Source organism: Arachis ipaensis, chromosome B01 (genome assembly GCF_000816755.2).
Source record: "Arachis ipaensis cultivar K30076 chromosome B01, Araip1.1, whole genome shotgun sequence".
NCBI lineage: Eukaryota > Viridiplantae > Streptophyta > Magnoliopsida > Fabales > Fabaceae > Arachis > Arachis ipaensis.
Window position 1 is genome coordinate 132,420,016 of NC_029785.2, and position 18,877 is coordinate 132,438,892.

Consider the following 18,877-nt stretch of genomic DNA (forward strand, 5'->3'; position numbering starts at 1 on the left):
AGAGGATAAGAGAAAGAATGCGCACCGCCCAAAGTCGACAAAAGAGTTATGCAGATCAACGAAGGAAACCCCTCGAATTTCAGGAAGGCGATCACGTATTCCTAAAAATCACCCCCACCACCGGGGTAGGGAGGGCTCTTAAGGTACAAAAACTAAGCCCCCGGTACCTGGGTCCATTCCAAATCCTCCGGCGTATAGGAAAGTTGGCATACCATCTCGCCCTACCACCAAATCTATCAAGACTACATGACGTGTTCCATGTGTCCCAACTCCGAAAATACCAGCACGATCCAAGCCATGTGTTGCAGCAAGAGGATGTAACACTCAAAGACGACCTGACTTTTGAACTACCAGCCATAGAGATTGTAGACAGAAGCACGAAGCAACTAAAGAGCAAGACGATACGACTGGTAAAGGTGGCATGGGGTAGCGGCAATTCCAGAGACTACACATAGGAAAAAGAGGCAGACATGAGACAGAAGCTCCCGGACTTATTTACAGGTAACAATCGTGGTGAGGATCTCCTTTTCTCCCCAACAGTAAGAAAATTTCAGTAGGACCCCTAAGTTATTTAAACGACCCTTATCGACCAAGTTCAGACATGGAATTTGGGGACAAATTCTTTTCTTATGGGGGTGATAATGTAACAACCGCCCCTTCTAGAAACAAAATTTAAATTTGAAGTTTGAAAATCAGTTAGGAGATAAGTTTAGAATTTTGAAATTTTGGATAGGAACAGAAAGAAAGAAGGCACGAATGAAAGCTTGAGTTCTATGTTTTCCTTAGATTTAATTATGATTATGTTGATGTTATCCTTCTATTTTCCTATATGTTTTCCCTTTCTTTTACACACATGTTTTATAAAAAAGAAGATGCATATTACATGCCATGTTATACGCTTATTTTTAAAATCCCGCACGTGGGCTGGAGATGGATATGGAGGTGTTACATAGCACTCCTACTGGGACGTTAGGTTCTCACTCCCTTTCTTTTCCCATACTATCTCCAGAGGAACATGGCACAGCGGATAGAGACGATGCAGTGCCTCCTCGAGGGTAACTTCTGAGTATGACACCTCGAAGCACGCGTGGGTAGTTGCGACCACTACTACCGTGCTCCAAACTATCTACTTAGGTCGAGAACTCGTGGAAGAAGAACCCCAGCTGCCCGTCATAACCTTCCTAGATAGGGACGCTTCAAAATTCAATTATTTAAATTACCCTATTCCGTCATGTGCATCCATGTAACCTATTATACCATTATGTTATCATCATTCCCTTAAAGTCAAGAGTACATGCTTTCTCAAATATTTTATTTAAAAATTTAATCCTATGTGCATCTATGTGATCTCTTCTATCATTATTCCTTTAAAGTCAAGAGTACATGTTTTTCTTCAAAATATTTAATATTCTTATAATGTGCACTTATATGATTTTTCTCTTGTGTACGTTTAAAACAACCTAAATTAAACTGAGGGAATGACCCTTCGGTAAGGGAAGGTGGCCCCCAAAGACAAGATATCGATATGATCCTTCGGTAAGGGAAGGTGATCGATCGAGATGATCCTTCGGCAAGGGAAGGTGATCGAAAAACGTTTGGGATAAGAACCTTCGGTAAGGGAAGGGGACTATCCCATCAATTTTATATAATAATATATCTTTTTATATGACTCTCTTCTTGTGTATGTCTAAATAACCTTGATTGTAAATTAAACTGAGGGAATGATCCTTCGCACCATGGAGGATGACCCAGAGGAGAAGTTGAACCCTTGTGGAAGCCCAAAGGTGGAATACGTGCCCTACTCCCCCATTTCGGCACCCCGTCGAGTTTTGGTTCATCCCACGCAACGGAACCGGGTCTTCACTGCGCGAAAGGGTGTTGGAAGGAGACCCCTGGTACCTCGATTCATAAATAACTGAAGAGTCATGATCAAGGATGGGATAGGATGCAAGTATGGGAGCCTCTTCGACGAGATTAGTTTAGGACGTATTAGTTTCCCTTCTTGTTTTAGTTTACTATAAGTATTTCATACTCACGGTTAAGATACTATCTCATTTCTATTAAAATTCCAACGTTTTAGTGCTACCCATTTTCCGCTCTACGCGCATTTACTCTTTCCTTGCGTAACGATTTAGTCATTTCTTTGCTTAATCAAGTGTGGCACCTTATTTTAAAGACCCCCCCCCGATAGTATAAAACTTAGGGTGTTACAATATTTCATAAATCCACACAAATGTAAAATATTACATGATCATAATGAATACTTGAATGATGGAAACTGAATTTTACATATACTGATTACTACTATTTCTGTTTCATTTTATCCCTTCTTTTTTGTTGTATGTTCTTAAGATAAGGTATTTTGAAAGTAAAAAAAAAGAAAAAGGTATTTTTTGGTACAATTTGTATATAAATAAGCAAAAGAATGACAGTGACAAAATAAAAAGGACTATAAGAATATCTTTCATGTCGTAAAATCATTAAATAGAGATTATAGGAATATCTTTCATTGAATATTTATAGTTTCACCAAATTTTCAATTAGGTCCCTATATTTTTTTTCTTTTCAATTGGGTCCCTAAGGGTATACAAGTAATTTCACAATTCACTAACATTTTTTTAACGTTTAACGTTAACAGTGACTTAATTGAAAAAAAAACGTACAGGGACCTAATTGAAAAGAAAAAAAGTATAAGGACCTAATTGAAAATTCGGTGAAACTATAGGGACCTGCAGAGTAATTAAACCTTTATTATATCTTACCGTTATAAATAATACAATAAATTTATAACCCCAATAATTAATTTATTAATTTTTATAAATAACTCATTAAATATAATAAATATTCATATTACAAACGTCATAATAAAATTATTAAGCATAATAAATTTTACGTTACAAATATTCAAATTTCATATTATTTGAACTACTTATATAAGTCTCTTATCATTATTCCTTCAAATAACGTCAAATTTAGCACAAGAAATTTATTTTCGAACTACACAACATCTCAAACTTACTCAACAGAATATCATTCTTTAGACAATATCACTAAATAAACAGACAATTAGTTTATCAAAATTCGCGTAGTTCGTCTATGAAAAACATTAACACACACAAATGAAGAGGAGCCTCTTTACTAAGAAATGATTATATTAGATGAAAAGGTACAAAATAAACATATTTATTGTATTTTTAAATTGAATTTACGAAAAAATACTTTAATTATTTTTGCTTTTTATATTTTTATATTATTTTCTAATACTTTATATATAATTATATTTTAATATCGTTAAAACTATTTTTTTTTAATATGCTATTCATTGTTCCTTTTCTAATAACTTCAAAAAAAATAAATGTAATCAATTTTTTTAACTAATTATTAACTATGATTTATATCTCTTAATGTAATTGTGAAGAAAAATATGATAAACAAATTCAAACATTTGTTACAAGAAGGAAAAATCTATACTATAAAAAATTTGAAAATAGAGTATGCAAATGATTTGTATATACCAATTAAAGGTACAATAAAAGCAAACTTTTTACTCATAACTGTTGTGAAAGAAATTAAAGATCTAGTTTTGAACATTCTTCAACACTATTTTGAATTTGCATCACTTGAGACATTGTCTGACAGAGTGTGTCAAAGAAAAATATTAACAGGTAATTTCACTTTATACTATTTCAATTATTCTTATTAAAAACAACTTATTCAAAAAAAAATTCTACATATTTTTGTTCTTTTTATTGTAAATGTCATTGAAAAACTGCATGCACTAGGAAAAGAAAAACAAGTAGATGTTAAAGAAAAACCCACAAAAATACGAAGAATGAAATTTTGATACTTAAAGAGTAAAAAAGTATACAAACAATTAATTTTTCATTTACATATATAGTTATTAACAAAATAATAATAATTTTAGGAAACATCGTGTTGAAAGCCATGTTGTGGAGATCCAACATTCAAATATTTTGTACTACAAATTATTTTAAATAAAACATCTTTCAAATTTAACTTCAATTTACACATATCTAATTTAATTCTACAAAACATAACAATTTTTAATATTTATTATATACTATCATTAATTTACCGCCCTGCGCATCGCGCGGATCTCATTCTAGTTTTTTAAAATTGTGGAAGGTGTACCTCTCAGAAATTGGACGGTTCGATTTCTGTATCTCTACAAATCAAATGGTCTAATTTTTTACTTATCTAATTAATCGATTTTACATTTAAGAATAATACTTCAACCGTCCATATTTAAAAAAAAATACCATTACCATTCCAATATCAAAAAACAAATTTATGTGAGCCAAATAGGCAAATGCTAAAGTGGATTTGTATATGAATTTAATTTTGATGCAGTATCAATAAAAATTTTACACGTGTATCTAATTATATAACGTCACATAAGTAAAAAATAAAAAATAACCATATTTTACCTTGACTATATGAATAGTCGTTCAAAAGAATGAATCTAATTGTACAAGTGTGTAAAATATTTTACACTACCAGTACATCAAAATTAAATTTTTTGTATATTTAAAAAAAGGTTGTTTATTTTCTTTCTTTGTTAAAAATAAAAAAAATATTTTTTTTGAGCTGGTTACAGAAAAGTGTTATCGGTACCATGATGACAGCTATAGACTTTGGTTTGTTGAACGCGACAGCTCGTAAGAAGTGGCCTCATATGGTTAAGATTTGTGAGATGGGGCATACAAAACCTTACTTACCTTTGATAGCATTTGCAGTATGGAAGCGTCGCTCGTACTTAACGGGAACGGCCTGTTGAAGTTTTTTCATAGGGTATGGAGGTGGGAGGAGAATGAACGATGCGAAACTAGAAGGGTGTGGCTCGAGTGCTTTGGAGTACCGTTACATGCTTGGTCAGAAGCTACGTTCTGTATAATCGGTGAACAATGGAGTGAGGTGGTAAATTGTGACGATGCAATAAAATCATGTCAGTCATTTAGTGTTAGACGAGTGCAGATTGACACATGCATGTTCGAGGTCATTCATAAATGGGTACACATTACTGTAGGCACAGTTGGATTCGATGTGTTCGTAAAGGAAGCGGGAACTGAAGTCGATGGCTTACTGCCTTGTGTGATGAAGGATGCGTTGGGAGGCACTAACAGGTTCTCTATGGGAGGAAAATGTGTTATCGGAGATCCTGAAAATCACGAGGGTGGTAATAGCAGTAATACACAGCTGTTGGAATGGGATGCAGCAGCATATTTAATGGCAACGACGGTTAAGGAGGAGGATCAACGATAGGGTAAAATTGTAATTCAACATAAGAAATTGAATGAGTGGAGAAACGATTTTTTAAATTTGAAAGCAGCAAGAACAACAGTTAGGTCAATCAATTATGGTGTGCTGAGGTCTGATCAATCGGGTTTTGCAGTAAGTAATGAGAATGCTAATTCGGATAGACCTGAATCCTGGGATTATGGTAGGACTGCGATGGTGGCTGAGGTGGAAATTAATAGCAATAGTAGGAGGGGCGGACGCGGTGCTATTGACGCTAATTCTCTGCGGGCAACCGGAACTTCGGTAGAAGACAGATTGGGAGTGGGTTTTGCAGCTGAGTACGATGCTTATGATGCTATTGAAGGCATATGGGAGAAGGGTATCGTGCAGGAGTTCGGGTAAGGAATAATGAGGATGAACATTCAAAAGGAAAGTTGTCTAGGTTGTTTAGAAAATGTTGAATTGGCTAATGAGATAAAAGATGATTGGCAAGAGGTAGATGTAACACAAGGACGACTTGATATGGTGGAGGGAGGGATTGGTGAGACTGGGAGGGTTGTAAAGGACTTGGAAGATATAAGAATATCTGAAGACAGCGAAGCTGAGACTGAATCTTCTGAAACCAAATGAGATGATGAAATGCAAGAAAACAGGAAGCCATGAGAGTTGGCAGTAAAATCTGGAGCAGTTTATTATAATGAGAAAGATGATATTATGGCTATACTCCAAGCATAGAATGACGCAATTGCGCAAAAGAGAAAACAAACTAAACAGAAGGAAAAGGCAAGAAGAAGTCGGTCGAAAAATCGCAAAAAGGTGTGTACAATTGGTTTAAAATTATTTTTAGTTCTTGGAATGTTAAGGGTTTGGGGGAGTTGGAAAATTGAGTATGGTAAAGAGTTTTAGGTGAAAATTTCAGTCGAATATGCTAGATTTAATAGAGACAAAGAAAGAGGTAATAACCAAATATGATGTAGTGCAACTGTAGAAAAATAATGTGGTAGGATGGGAGTACGTGGGGTCGGAAGGTGCTTCCGATAGGCTGTTGTTGATGTGGGATGAAACGATTTTTCCGAGGAGCAACTGTTATAAAGGGGAGAGATGGTTGTGTGTAGATGACGTGGTGCTAAAAAATAATTTTAAGTGTGCTTTCTGTTTAGTGTATGGTGTGCACCAAAGAGAAGAGAAGCTTGTCGTGTGGGAAGAGTTGAGCTTTTTATCTAGACTTTGTCAAGTACCTTTTTATTATTTGGGGTACTTTAACGAGGTTGTTCAAGTGGAAGAAAGGAAAGGAGCTACCACTTTAACGGTGACTGCAACTGAGTTTAAATCTTGGATTCAGGATATGGAACTTTTGGACCTTGCACTTGCTGATCGTATGTTCACATAGTTTAGGGGTCAATCGTGTAGCTGCATTGATAGAGTTCTGGTTAGTTTGAAGTGGTTGGAAGAGTTTCTCAAAACAAGGCTTAGAGGAGGTCCGAGAGGTTTATCAGACCACTGACCATTGATTGTGGATATCACAAGATTGGGAGGGGGATCAAAACTTTTTCGGAGTCTAGATGCTTGGTTTACTCATGAGGGTATCTTGAAGATGGTGAAGGAGGAGTGGAGGAATTTGGGTGACGTACAGTTCATTAACAAGCAGAAGGTTTTGACGATTCCGTTGGGTAAATGGCATAAAGAGAATTTTTGGGACATGAATATGAAAATGATGAAGTTTGAAGAAGAAATAAAGAAAGTAGATTATATGATTAGCAATGAGGTTGTTGATGGAACTGTGGAAGTAAGAAGGAGGGCACTGGTGAGCTCTTGTAAAAAATGGTATATCAGAAAAGAGTTACATTGAAAGCAGATGTCGCGATCCAGGCATGCCAAGGAGATGGATAGAAACACCCGCTATTTTCACAATCTATCCTCAGCTCGAAGGAGAAACAATCGGGTTGAGTCCTTACTGATTTATGGGAGGATAGTGAGAAATCAAATAAGGATTAAGGTTGCTATCACAGACTTTTATAAGAATTTATATCATTAGGAGACCTTGTCGGTGATAAGATTCCGTGATGGGCTGGTTAACCGGATAAATGAGAAGGAGGCAGCAGAGTTGGAATGGATGACGTCTAATGAGAAAATTAAGGATGCAGTTTGGGATTGTGAATCAACTAAAATACCAGGCAATAATGGATATAATATGAATTTCATTAAGAAGTATTGGAAGAATGTTGGTGGGAGTACAATGCAGTCATAATAGGATTCTTTCAATTAGCTGTTTTACGTAGGGAAGCAAATATTACTTAAGTGGTTTTGGCACCAAAATTTATCAGAGCTAAAAAAAATCAAGAACCTTAAGCCGATTAATACGGTGAGTTGTGTTTATAAAGTTATATTAAAGATCTTGGTTCAGAAGATGCGAAAGATAATTCCAGCATTGGTAAGAAAAACAGAGAGTGTTTATATACAGGGTAGAAAGACATATGATGGGGCTTTGTTATGTAACAAGGCTAACCTTTCTCCAAATTCATTACAAAGGCACTAATCACTTCATTTCACATAAAAATTTTAAAACAATGAATCACTGCAAATCTGCAACTCTTACATCACCATTATCAAGAGTCTACAACTGTGCCAAGGTCTACAAAGATTCTAACCGAACAAATGACACAGTTCAATCAAATGCTAACATGTTTTGCTATGTAATAGCTTTAATAGCTGAGATGAATGATGCTTCTCAAAACGTGTCACATATCTTTCCAGGAACTTCTTGTGAGTCACAAAAAATGGTGTAGCTAAGCTAGCATCCTTCTTCATCAAACCTTTGGAGAGAAGATACTGCACAACCAAAGCCCTTGGAATAATCCTTTCTTCCAAGCTCAATCCAAAGATTACCGGCGCCACGCACAGCAACGAAGGATCCCAACCAAGCTTACCAACCCAAAAGCTCATGACTGCTATGATTTTCTTCTCGGACCGAAGCATAATCTGCGGATGCTTCCTAAACACATCGGAAAATTGTTCCTCCGACCAGCCCCAAGTCTTACAGGCTTCAACTTTGGCATCCCACCCGGATTTCGCCACAGCCTTCTTAGCCATCAATGCCACACTGAAATTCATCAAAGAAGGATCAACCCCTAATTTCTTCACTTCTGCCACAGTTTTCCACAAAGTAGAAGAGGCTAATACAGAAGGCCTGCATTGAAACAAGCGCTTAATTTGGGAATGAGTTAAGCCCTCATCAAGAAGCAATTTCACATTCTTGCTTACATAGAAGTGACCCATGGATGCAGGGGATGAAATTACACAATTCATGGTTTTTTCATCAGAGGATAAGAACCTATTAATCAAATCAAAAGCAGGAACTATACCGTTCTTGAGGCCAAGAAGTAGTAATTCAGGGTAGCCAGTTACAATTCGGAGAATGTCAGAGTTAGAAGCACCTTTGGAGGCTAAAAATTGTAACTTTGGTAAAATCCTTTTGTTAGGGTTACAGCGTAGGAAAGCCGGTACCCTAGTTGTTATTTTGGTGATTTGGGCATCTGAGAAACCGTGGGTTCTGAAAAATGCGATGGTTGAATCGGCCTTGCTGGGTCTGATGGAATTGAAACGAACCTTGCTGAATAATTTGAGAGGAGATTCTTGGGAGAATTCACACTTATCTGTGAGGCACGATACTGGTTGGGAAGTGGTTGAGATCAAGTGTGAGCGTAGGAAAAGAAAAAGGTGGCATTTTTGGGTTGCAGATGCAAATGGGTATACAGTAGCTCTTCCTAATCGAGATATGAACATCATAAAGATAATTAGGATTCAATCAATTCGGAGGAGTTTCAAAACCAGAAATTGCGATTAAAAAACCCTAACCCTCCAAACCCAACGGCAAACGCTGGATAAATCATTTGAACAAATTTCGGGGTTTTTTTTCTTGGGATACAAAAGGCAGAAGTAGTGATATACATAATTTTGGATTCACCAAAGTTCGAACTCCTGAACTTTCTCTAATACCATGTCCTGAAACCACTCATCCCAAAAACGTAACTTGACAGGACAATATAACACTAATAATCATATCTTTAATACTTTCTAAACCTTCATTGTACACATTGTACCCTTAGATCATTGACTCCCTATACTTTCTCATACATAATATTGTAATTTTTGATCTTTTTTAAAAAAAAAAAGTATATGTAACTAACAATATTTTTGAACAATATGTAAACAATGTGAATTAATAGGATTAAAAAAGTAAATTTAATTAGTAATATTAAATTAGAGTATAATGTATTTTTATTTGATTGGTAGTTGTTCATGTTGTTCAAGATAGTTATTATTTAAAAAAATAATTTCTATTTCTCTAATTAAATAATTTCACATTTTAGAAAAACACAATTACCACCCTAATATAAAAAACAAATTAGTGTGTGGCAAATAGGCAAATACTAAGGTGACTTTATATATGAATTTAATTTTGATACAATATCAGTAAAAATTTTACACGTATATTTAACTATATAACGTTACATCAGTAAAAAGCAAAAATAATCATATTTTACGTTAACCCTTATATATTTATATCTTATTTATACTGTAAACGAGAAACATACAAAATTATGGATTTGGATCTTCTAAAGTTTGAATTTCACTTTAGAGAGTAAAGTGTGATCTCTCACCATTGATTTCATAGGTAGGACCAAGAATAAATATGAAAGAGAAACTATTTAAGGATAGAAGATCATACTTTATTCTCTAAAGTGAACTTCAAACTTTAGAGGATCCAAATCCCAAAATTATCTCGTTTACACTATAAATAAAATAAAAAAATATTTATTTTCATAATTATTATAATTAATTTATTTATTAAAATAAAAAATCCATATAAATAACCATTTAAAAAAACCAATGTAATTAGTGTATTTCTTTCTTTCTTTTATTAACATAAAGATTGAACGTTGAAAAAACAAAATACAATTAGCAAGGGCAAAAAGATTTGAGGCAGTGCTTTTTTCGTTGAAGTCTCAACACAGCCAAATCCTTAGCTTCCTCGATTTCAATTCGCAGCAGCGATGAGCTCCGATGGTAAAACCCTCTCTCGCAGCGTGCGTGTATGCTTTCTCTTCTGCTTTTCATAAAGGATAAACTTTGAAATATGGATTTAGAATCTATGCCTCAATCGGATTCTAACACATTATTTATTCATTTGGCTGATTTCATTACACACTCAATATGTGATTATTGATTAGTTTTTTTATATATTTAAAAAGTTTTTTTAGGGGGGTGTTGTGGTAGGGGTGAGACTCGAACTAAGTATGTAAGGTGCTAATGCAGGTGTAAAACCCCTATTTATAAACAAATTTTACCTTTTTTTTCTTTTTGATATGGCCATTGTAGTTTTGGTTTGCTCTTGGTGGATGCTGCCATGGTTTGAATTCTAGCTGTAGGCTCGTTTTTATTTGCATTGATTGCTTACACTTTTGGGGAAAGGTGAAGGTAAGTACTTTGTGATTGGATGGATATACACGTTTTTATAAGTCCTTGTTCCGGAAAATTCGAATTGTGTTAATGTAAGCAGCTCATCAAATTTTACGAGTGAAAATCTGTAGTTTTGTGGCTCAAGGAGCATGCCTTGTAGAGTTGTAGTCTGTATCTGTGGATATAAGATGGATTTACCTTTGGATAACAGCTTAATTTTTCGTGTTTCAGATCCAAATTCTGCTGAGTTTGTCAAAGAATCTGTTCCAGGGACAAGCCTGGAAACACAGCAGGATGATACAAGTATGGATTTCGGCATTTATGTTTTCATCTGCGTGTTTAAAACCTATGTTTTCCTCGGGATGGCTGTCTCGATGATTTTAGAGATTTGATGATTGTAATGACAAATTCCCTAATGTCGTCCTTGTCTTGATAGAAATAAAAGCTCAAGTTGATGCCATGTGGGGACAAATGAAGAAAGGAGTATCCAATGATATCCTCAGAAGTTTTACAAGCAAGTCTAATTCCACTCCAAAAAGAACTGCAAAGAAGGGAGCTTTTGTAAGACCTTACTGTTGCTTTCTCTCTATGAACCATGGGATTTCTAGATAAAGCTCTTTTAGCTGTTGTTAGCGTGAGTTTAATAACGTCCAAATTTAATAACTTCGAACACAGAATTGTTTGTCATATCTGGGGTTAGCACCAAAGGCAACTGAATCTGTTGGGCAAGCTGCTTCCTGTAATGGGACTGTAGTGGAGCAGCGCAATACAAGTGATGAAGCCAAGAAGCTTGCTGCTACTGCTCTTGCAGCAGTGAAAGATGATGCCGCTGCTTCTTCCTCTGGCAGGGGAAAACTTGTGGTAAGCACATTCTCATTTGGCCCAAAAGTAGGGGGAAACACATAGAAGACTTAAGGGATTGTGCATTGATTTATTTCCTCATGTTCTAAATTTCGAAAGTTTTAAGGATTTATATATTAACATCCCTGAATTATAGCATGAAGCCTTTGAAATAATTCTGGCTTTAATTGTATGTCTTATATGTAGTTCCAAAATTATTTATTTTACCAGTGCCAATTGCATGACCCGTTACTGTTTGTTCATCTGTTTCCTTTCACAGATTACTGAGGTTCGGGACTTTGCTGGTCAAGACATTGAAGTAAAGAAACTCTTAGATTTTGACTCAAAGGAGGCAATGGAAAGAGCCAAAATTGCTGCACCTTCTGCAGTGGATGCTGTCCTTGAACAAATCAAGAAGAAGCAAAAGCTCAGTGTACTTGATAAGACCAAAATGGACTGGGGAGAGTTTAAGGAAGAAAATAAACTGGAAGGGGAGCTTGATGCTTACAAGAGGAGTTCAGACCAGTATCTAGATAAGGTCTCCTTCTTGCAGCGAACAGATTACCGTGAGTTTGAGAGGGAGAGAGATGCAAGACTGGCTTTGCAAGCCAGGAAGCGGCCAGATATGCGAGAGGAGCTATATGAATGATGGAATTAGTATAGAATTCCTATCTTTGAAGTATGGTTCAATTGGGAGTTGTTTTTCCAGGGGCTATTGTTCCTGGGAACTGGGAAAGTCTTGATCTCCAAAGAGTAAGATCTATGATCATTAATTGGGGCATGGCCATTTTATTTAACAAGGATCAGACTCTTCCAACTGATGCAAGACATGCACTTAACGAATCTCTTGTTTTTATTAAAAGACTAGTAAATTCATTTATAGCCTTAACTTTTAAGTATCTTCTTTAAATATTGTGTGTAGAGCCAAGTAACCAACCCCCAATCCCAATGTTTCTGCAATGCACTTATTCTCGGATGAAAACATGTACATTCAATTTGAATCCTGTAAGAGTTTAATGTTAACTTCATACAATAGTTCTTGATGGTTGGTTTCTCCATTGGCCATCTCTTCATAGCAACAAAATAGCCGAAACCCATACAAAATTTTGCCAGTTTTTACCTCTGCTTGTTTGAATTCCTTTGATAAATAAAACCACCATGGAATTTAGTTGTTAAATGGTTCAATTTTCGGCCACTTTTATGACAAGACATTTTATGCACTCTTCTGAGAGTCTGGATTCACTGACAACAGAAGCAAATCGGAAGAAGGAACGGACGGGTAGATGAAAATATCTTATAAAAGAGAAAAAGGTCAGTGATGTTGTTGAATTAAAAATAGAAATTACATTACTGCTCCAAGCAGAAGAGTATAGATGTATTACTCAAGGATAAAACAGCACAACCATTCCTCTTATTATGCATGGAAGTAAAGAGAGCTAATTCGTATTTTGAACACCTGAATCTGATTTTAACAAACAAGACGGTATCATCTCCAAGTCATTGTAAAATTCTTGGGAAAAAAAAATAAAAACATGAATTTTGAAGCTAATGGCTTTTCAAATGTGAATTGGCTTGTCATAGGTGGCCATGGCGGCTTCTTTCACAGCCTCACTCATTGTTGGATGTGCATGGCAAACACGTGCGATGTCCTCACTCGATGCATCATACTGCAATGCTATTGCTGCTTCGTGGATGAGCTCTCCTGCATTGGGTGCCATAATATGCACTCCTAATATCTTGTCTGTCTCCTTTTCGGCCAATATTTTTACCAATCCTTCAGCATTATCGATTGCCTTAGCCCTGCTGTTAGCCATGAAAGGGAACTTCCCAACACGGTACTCAACACCGAGTTCCTTTACCTGTTCCTCTGTCTTCCCAACAGATGCGACCTCTGGGTTTGTATAGACAACACCAGGGACCTTGTCATAGTCCACATGGCCAACCTTACCAGCTATGTACTCAACACAAGCAACTCCATCTTCTTCTGCCTTATGTGCCAACATGGGGCCTGGAATTACATCTCCAATTGCATACACACCTGAAACATTTGTGGCAAATCTTTCGTTTACCAAAATACGCCCTATCTTGTCTGTTTCCACTCCTATCTTGTCTAACGCAAGTCCAGCAGTGAATGGAGTCCTGCCAGCAGATACAAGAACAACATCTGCTTCAAGCGTGGTCTGTTCACCACCGGCAGCTGGTTCAAGGGTCAGCTTCACGCCATCCCCAGAAGTATCAACTCCAACCACCTTAGTTTTCAGCATGAACTTCATGCCTTGCTTCTCAAGAGAACGTTGAAACTGCTTGCGAACTTCCCCATCCATGGATGGAACAATATCCGGTGCAAACTCCACAACAGTCACCTCGGATCCAATTCGGCCCCATACCGATCCCATCTCTAGGCCAATATAGCCAGCCCCAATGACCACAAGTTTCTTGGGGATTTCAGTTAAAGCAAGAGCTCCTGTAGATGATACAATTTTCTTTTCATCAATCGTAACACCAGGCAGAGATTTCACGTCCGAACCGGTGGCAATTATGATATGCTTGCCCTTCACGACAGTATTCCCTCCATCAAGGGTTTCCACTGATACTTCAGAGGGCGAAACAAATTTACCATATCCTTTGACATAGCTCACCTTGTTTTTCTTGAACAAACCTTCAATACCCCGGGTAAGATTAGAAACAGCTTTATCTTTTTGAGCCATCATGGCTGCCAAATCAACCTCAACAGAGGAGAACTTGATCCCATGGTTGGCAAATGCATGTTGGGCCTCATGGTACATGTGGGAAGAATGCAAGAGCGCCTACACCAAGATATGAAGGAACCATAAACGAGTAGATTGGTTAGAAATTATACCACATCCATAACCACAAGTATTCTTGAACTACACATGGAAGCAAATTAAAACCTCAACAAAGTATTACAACCTTTCTAGTTCGCCTTAAGCTATCTACGAAACTGATTTTGTAAGGTTGATAATCCAGTTCCTATGAATGCTTACACCTTAACTATGATCTTAATGAATCAAATTAACTCGTTCACACAAGCAGGTGTAAAAATAACGCAACATACAAATCTAAAGCAGAGCAGAAGTAAAATAGAATGTGACTAATGAGCACACTTGCAATCAATTCCGAGAAAGCAATGAAAATTATAATAGAATTGGGGAAGCAATCGAAAGTTCATTGATTGCGAAGGAAGAAGAGGAATCGAAATGGAAAGGAAGGACCTTGGAAGGGATGCATCCAACGTTGAGGCAGGTGCCACCGAGGGCGCCGCGCTTCTCGATGCAAGTGGTCTTGAGACCGAGCTGAGCCGCCTTGATGGCAGCGACGTAGCCGCCGGGGCCACCTCCGATGACGACGACGTCGTTTTCGTCAGATCCAGAGGCGAATCCTCTCGACCTAATGAACGAAGAGAGCGAGAGAGAGTATCTAAGCGTCTCCGATGACACGCTCTTCGTCGCAAGCAGGTAACCCTTTCTCCTCGCCAAGTTCGCCATAGCCATTTTTCTTCTCTTCTCTTTTTCGACTCACCGCACTTTCTCTCCTCCTCTTTCTCTGAACCTATTAACCTAACACAAACACAACACAGTGAAACACAAAACAAAAGAAATTAGTGTTTGATTCGATCTCGGCCCTTCATTTTCGGGGTTTTCTGATTATTTATTATGTATTATTTGGTGGCAGCTATTTTGGACCGTTGATGATAATGATAATGTTTCCTTTGAAATATTCTGTTTGGTGGCTGTGCTTTTTTAAAGGCAAAGCTTGGACTCACAAATTACAATACGCCACTCTTATATAGATTATAATAAAAGGAATAAAATGAGAATTAGAAGTTGTAGCAGGCGAATTACAAAGTTAATACTACTGACTAAGGTAAGGTAATTAGGTAAGTGAAAATTTAGTTGTGTTGTTAATAAAGCTAAACCATTCATTTGGATTTAGAAGTGTAGAGAGGGGCTACTATAATAAATGGATAATAAGGAAATAACGGCCTTATACACCTTACCTTACCTTAGCAAAGGTTATGCAGTGCTACCCACACCTTCCTTACAATACAAACGGACAACATATGAATCACAATTGGTTGCATTTGCTACACACATGATCCTTTTGATTATATTTTATACACATGACCAAGAAAATATCCTCAGAAAAGATAGGATGAGGGATTGGTTAATCATATTATCATCATAGAGTGCCAAAGGATGATATTTCCTCCATGCTAGGTTAGCCCCACCATTAAACATACATACATACATACAGCAATAAAAGGTTCAAATAATAACACAACCAAGATTCGAAACTATAACACGTGTCAAATAAATCGCCATTCAAGGTGATATGCTAGATAATAATGTAAGAATGTAAGAATGTAAGAATGGGGTTTTCATGCAAAACTACAAAGAGCAAAGCATTGCTGAATGATGATAAGTCTAGCTCATATCTTATTTACACCAAAAAGCATTAACAAGGCAAGGGGCTAAAAAATCAAAACAACGATGACGAGGGACCCTTCCTACTCCGCCAAAATTAGTTACACTTGTCTCTTCATGTACCAACATAAACTGGAAAATCAGAACAACTCCCAATTAAATAGGTCTCCCCCCTAACTCCACCAAATATCCCTTTCTATCCCTACAAAACTGCTGGTTGCCTTTTTCTTTTTTTTCTTTTCTTTTTTTTTAACTCTGAAAGCCTAAAAAACAGATTAATCTTCAAATGAAAGGAACATTTCTGAATCATTAGAATTGCAATTTACAATCCCACTTTTTAATCTGACAAGCTTTTCAATCTATTTCGGGTCTCTTCAGACAGGTTACAAGCCTTGAATCTTCTTCTCCAGGGCGAAGAACATGACTCAACAATGCTTTGTACAGGGGACAAGCATATGACAATCACAGTGAGATTGTCTGATGTATTTAGGCGCAATGCTTCCTTCACCAGTTCCCGGGCACTTTGCTGTGGGTCGTCATGCCTTCTTAATCCGCGACGAACAAGGCTAACGGCAACTTGGCTGGACATAACATCCCAGATCCCGTCACACCCAATGATTAAGAACTCATCCTCTTCGGTCAAAGTAACCAGTTGAACATCTGGCTCTGCTATAAGAGGGGATGCAATACCAAGTGGAAACTTGAAGTCCCAATCACCCAGGGCACGAGTTACCGAAAGATAGCCATTAAGATATCCATCATCAATGAAGGCCCCCAATTCCTCCACTCTCCTCCTTTCCGGCAAATAACTTGGCCTATGATCTTGAGACATCTCTACAGCTGTACCTCTCCTGCAAAGAACTGCTCGACAGTCTCCAGCATTGGCAACCAGCAAATGATTTCCAAGTATAAGGGCAGTCAATGCTGTAGTCCCACATGAACTACTAACACTCTGTTCATCAGCCAAGGCGAGGTCTGCCCGTATAAAAGCTCTCCGATGAGTGTCTTCCAATTTCTTCAGAAAAAGTGAATCGGTGTCATATGATTGAAGCATATGAGCATCTTCAAAAAATAACCTCATAGCATTCCTCTTAACAAAAGCAGCTGCTTCAGGCCCTCCATGCCCATCAAAAACTGCATAAAATGCACTCGGTATTGGACACTTGAACACAAATCCAAGGTGGCCAGCTAGATCATCTATCCTAATGTGTTCATCATCCATAGATATGCGTGGTCCAATCTCTGCAAAGCTACCAGAACGCACATTTGGAACAAACTCAATCACAGGAGTCTCCAAAATGGAATCTTGAACCTCAGAGCATGCACCCTAACACAAATACAATACTCAGTTAGAACATCAACACAAAAACGGTGAAACAAACAGAACATAAGCCTGATCACTAAAGCTCATAGAGCCTACCAGCATAAAGTGATTAAAATTTTCAGCCATTTTATTTTGGGGCTCGATTAGTATTTAGTAAAACACTATATCCCAAAATTCGGGTTCACAAATCTCTGCAAAACACTGAACTTCACCACATCCACCAATTGAAATAAGATAAAAACATCATCATATTCATAATACCGATTTCAGATTTGATAATTAACTATTAACTAACGCAAATTCACAGCTAACTCCAGAATACTTAATACAGAATAATCAACGAAACAAACATCCCAGAAAATTAAGAGGCGCAACAAATAAAAGGAAACACCAGATTCCTTAACCAAAGCACGTATCCCAATTGAAACAAAAAACCTAATTTTTATTCTGAGGGATTTAAAGGGATAAGTATGTGTAGAATGGAATTGAGAAGGGAACAAAAAAAAGCGTACTTGACCAAATATGGGGACAGAAGGAGAGGTTGGTGAGACCTCAATCTTAACGTTTTGTTCTTGCGTCACGCACAGATGATACTTCATGTCCAGCATCGGAATACTCTGCTTACAGATAATCTCCGCTTCCGCTACCATGTTCTGGCTCACAATCATCTTCAAACGCCGTTTTCGGGAACGAATTTAGGGTTCTCAAATTTCCCTAATTGAATCCTAAAGCCTTCAAATTGGGTCTGAATTGGGATTCCTTTGCAGAAGAAGAAGAACAACAACAGCAACAGTAACAAAATTAGGGTTTGTTTCTCTCTCTAACTTTCTCTCTCTCTCTCTCTCTCTCTCTCTCTCTCTTATTTTTCCTTGCTTTGCAAATTGCAACGAATTCTGCGTAAGTACTTCCAGGGAGCTTAACTACGACGCGGTTTATATACAAGTCAGTGGGCGCAAGGTGAAATTTCCGTTATACCCCTACGGATAACCCCGAAAATCTACTTTTTATGGAATTTCGGGGTTCGAGTGAAGGGTAGATTTGTCAAACGTGGAACGGTACGTAGATTCGCCACGCTTCTTCTCATGGGCCAAGTAGATTCGATTCAGTAGTCTATTTCTTTATTTTTTTTTAAAACGGAAATTACGAGAATATCCCTGCATATGCTTCTGAACAAAGTTAAGTTAATTAACCCACAGATTAATTTTTTTTATGTTTAACTTTGCGGCTAAGCTCCTAGCATTTCGTGTCTTTGGTAGCTTTTGTGGATGTTGCGTATAAGTAATTCTTATTAGCATGAATTATTACCTTTCTAAGCATATAAAATTTATAAATAATGTATGAGTTGGTTCCCTTAAATCATTTGAATATTTATATAATTGTTGATAGAAAAAAAAATGGATATCATTTAACTCATGACTCATCAGTGAAGCAACCTTTTTTTCTATCAATCTAAATTACTTAATAAATTATAAATAAATAACTAGAACACAAATTCATAGGAACAAACATAATTGTAGCATTGAATATTAAATAAAATGTTTTAATAATT

At 36.9% G+C, this 18,877-nt stretch overlaps 4 protein-coding genes across 5 annotated transcripts in view; 1 reads left to right on the plus strand and 3 right to left on the minus strand.

Moving 5' to 3' along the window:
• LOC107639552 (transcription termination factor MTERF5, chloroplastic) overlaps positions 1–9,199 on the minus strand; it is a 19,332-nt gene extending 10,133 nt beyond the window's left edge. The window contains exon 1 of the mRNA XM_016343090.2: positions 7,766–9,199. Coding sequence (XP_016198576.1) covers positions 7,936–9,045 — 1,110 coding nt within the window. The 5' untranslated portion in view covers positions 9,046–9,199 and the 3' untranslated portion in view covers positions 7,766–7,935. The remainder of the gene's footprint in view (positions 1–7,765) is intronic.
• On the plus strand, positions 10,177–12,617 carry LOC107639570 (craniofacial development protein 1). Of its 2 annotated transcripts, none has more exons than XM_016343112.2 (5): positions 10,177–10,326; positions 10,951–11,022; positions 11,156–11,280; positions 11,395–11,580; positions 11,840–12,617. In XM_016343112.2, the coding sequence occupies exons 1-5, from the start codon at positions 10,314–10,316 to the stop codon at positions 12,206–12,208; spliced, it is 765 nt and encodes a 254-aa protein (XP_016198598.1). In that variant the 5' UTR covers positions 10,177–10,313; the 3' UTR covers positions 12,209–12,617. The 2 variants fall into 2 exon arrangements, with proteins under 2 accessions (XP_016198598.1, XP_016198605.1); XM_016343119.2 differs by having other exon boundaries at positions 10,184–10,332; positions 10,947–11,022.
• LOC107639585 (dihydrolipoyl dehydrogenase, mitochondrial) lies at positions 12,858–15,330 on the minus strand. The gene is made up of 2 exons (XM_016343129.2): positions 14,793–15,330; positions 12,858–14,366 (listed from the first exon to the last, which is right to left on the minus strand). The coding sequence occupies exons 1-2, from the start codon at positions 15,069–15,071 to the stop codon at positions 13,116–13,118; spliced, it is 1,530 nt and encodes a 509-aa protein (XP_016198615.1). The 5' UTR covers positions 15,072–15,330; the 3' UTR covers positions 12,858–13,115.
• On the minus strand, positions 15,972–18,164 carry LOC107639594 (probable protein phosphatase 2C 2; the record flags this gene model as incomplete). The annotated part of the gene is given in 2 exon segments (XM_016343143.2): positions 15,972–17,331; positions 17,841–18,164. Coding segments are annotated over 2 exon segments (1,146 nt in total). The 3' UTR covers positions 15,972–16,341.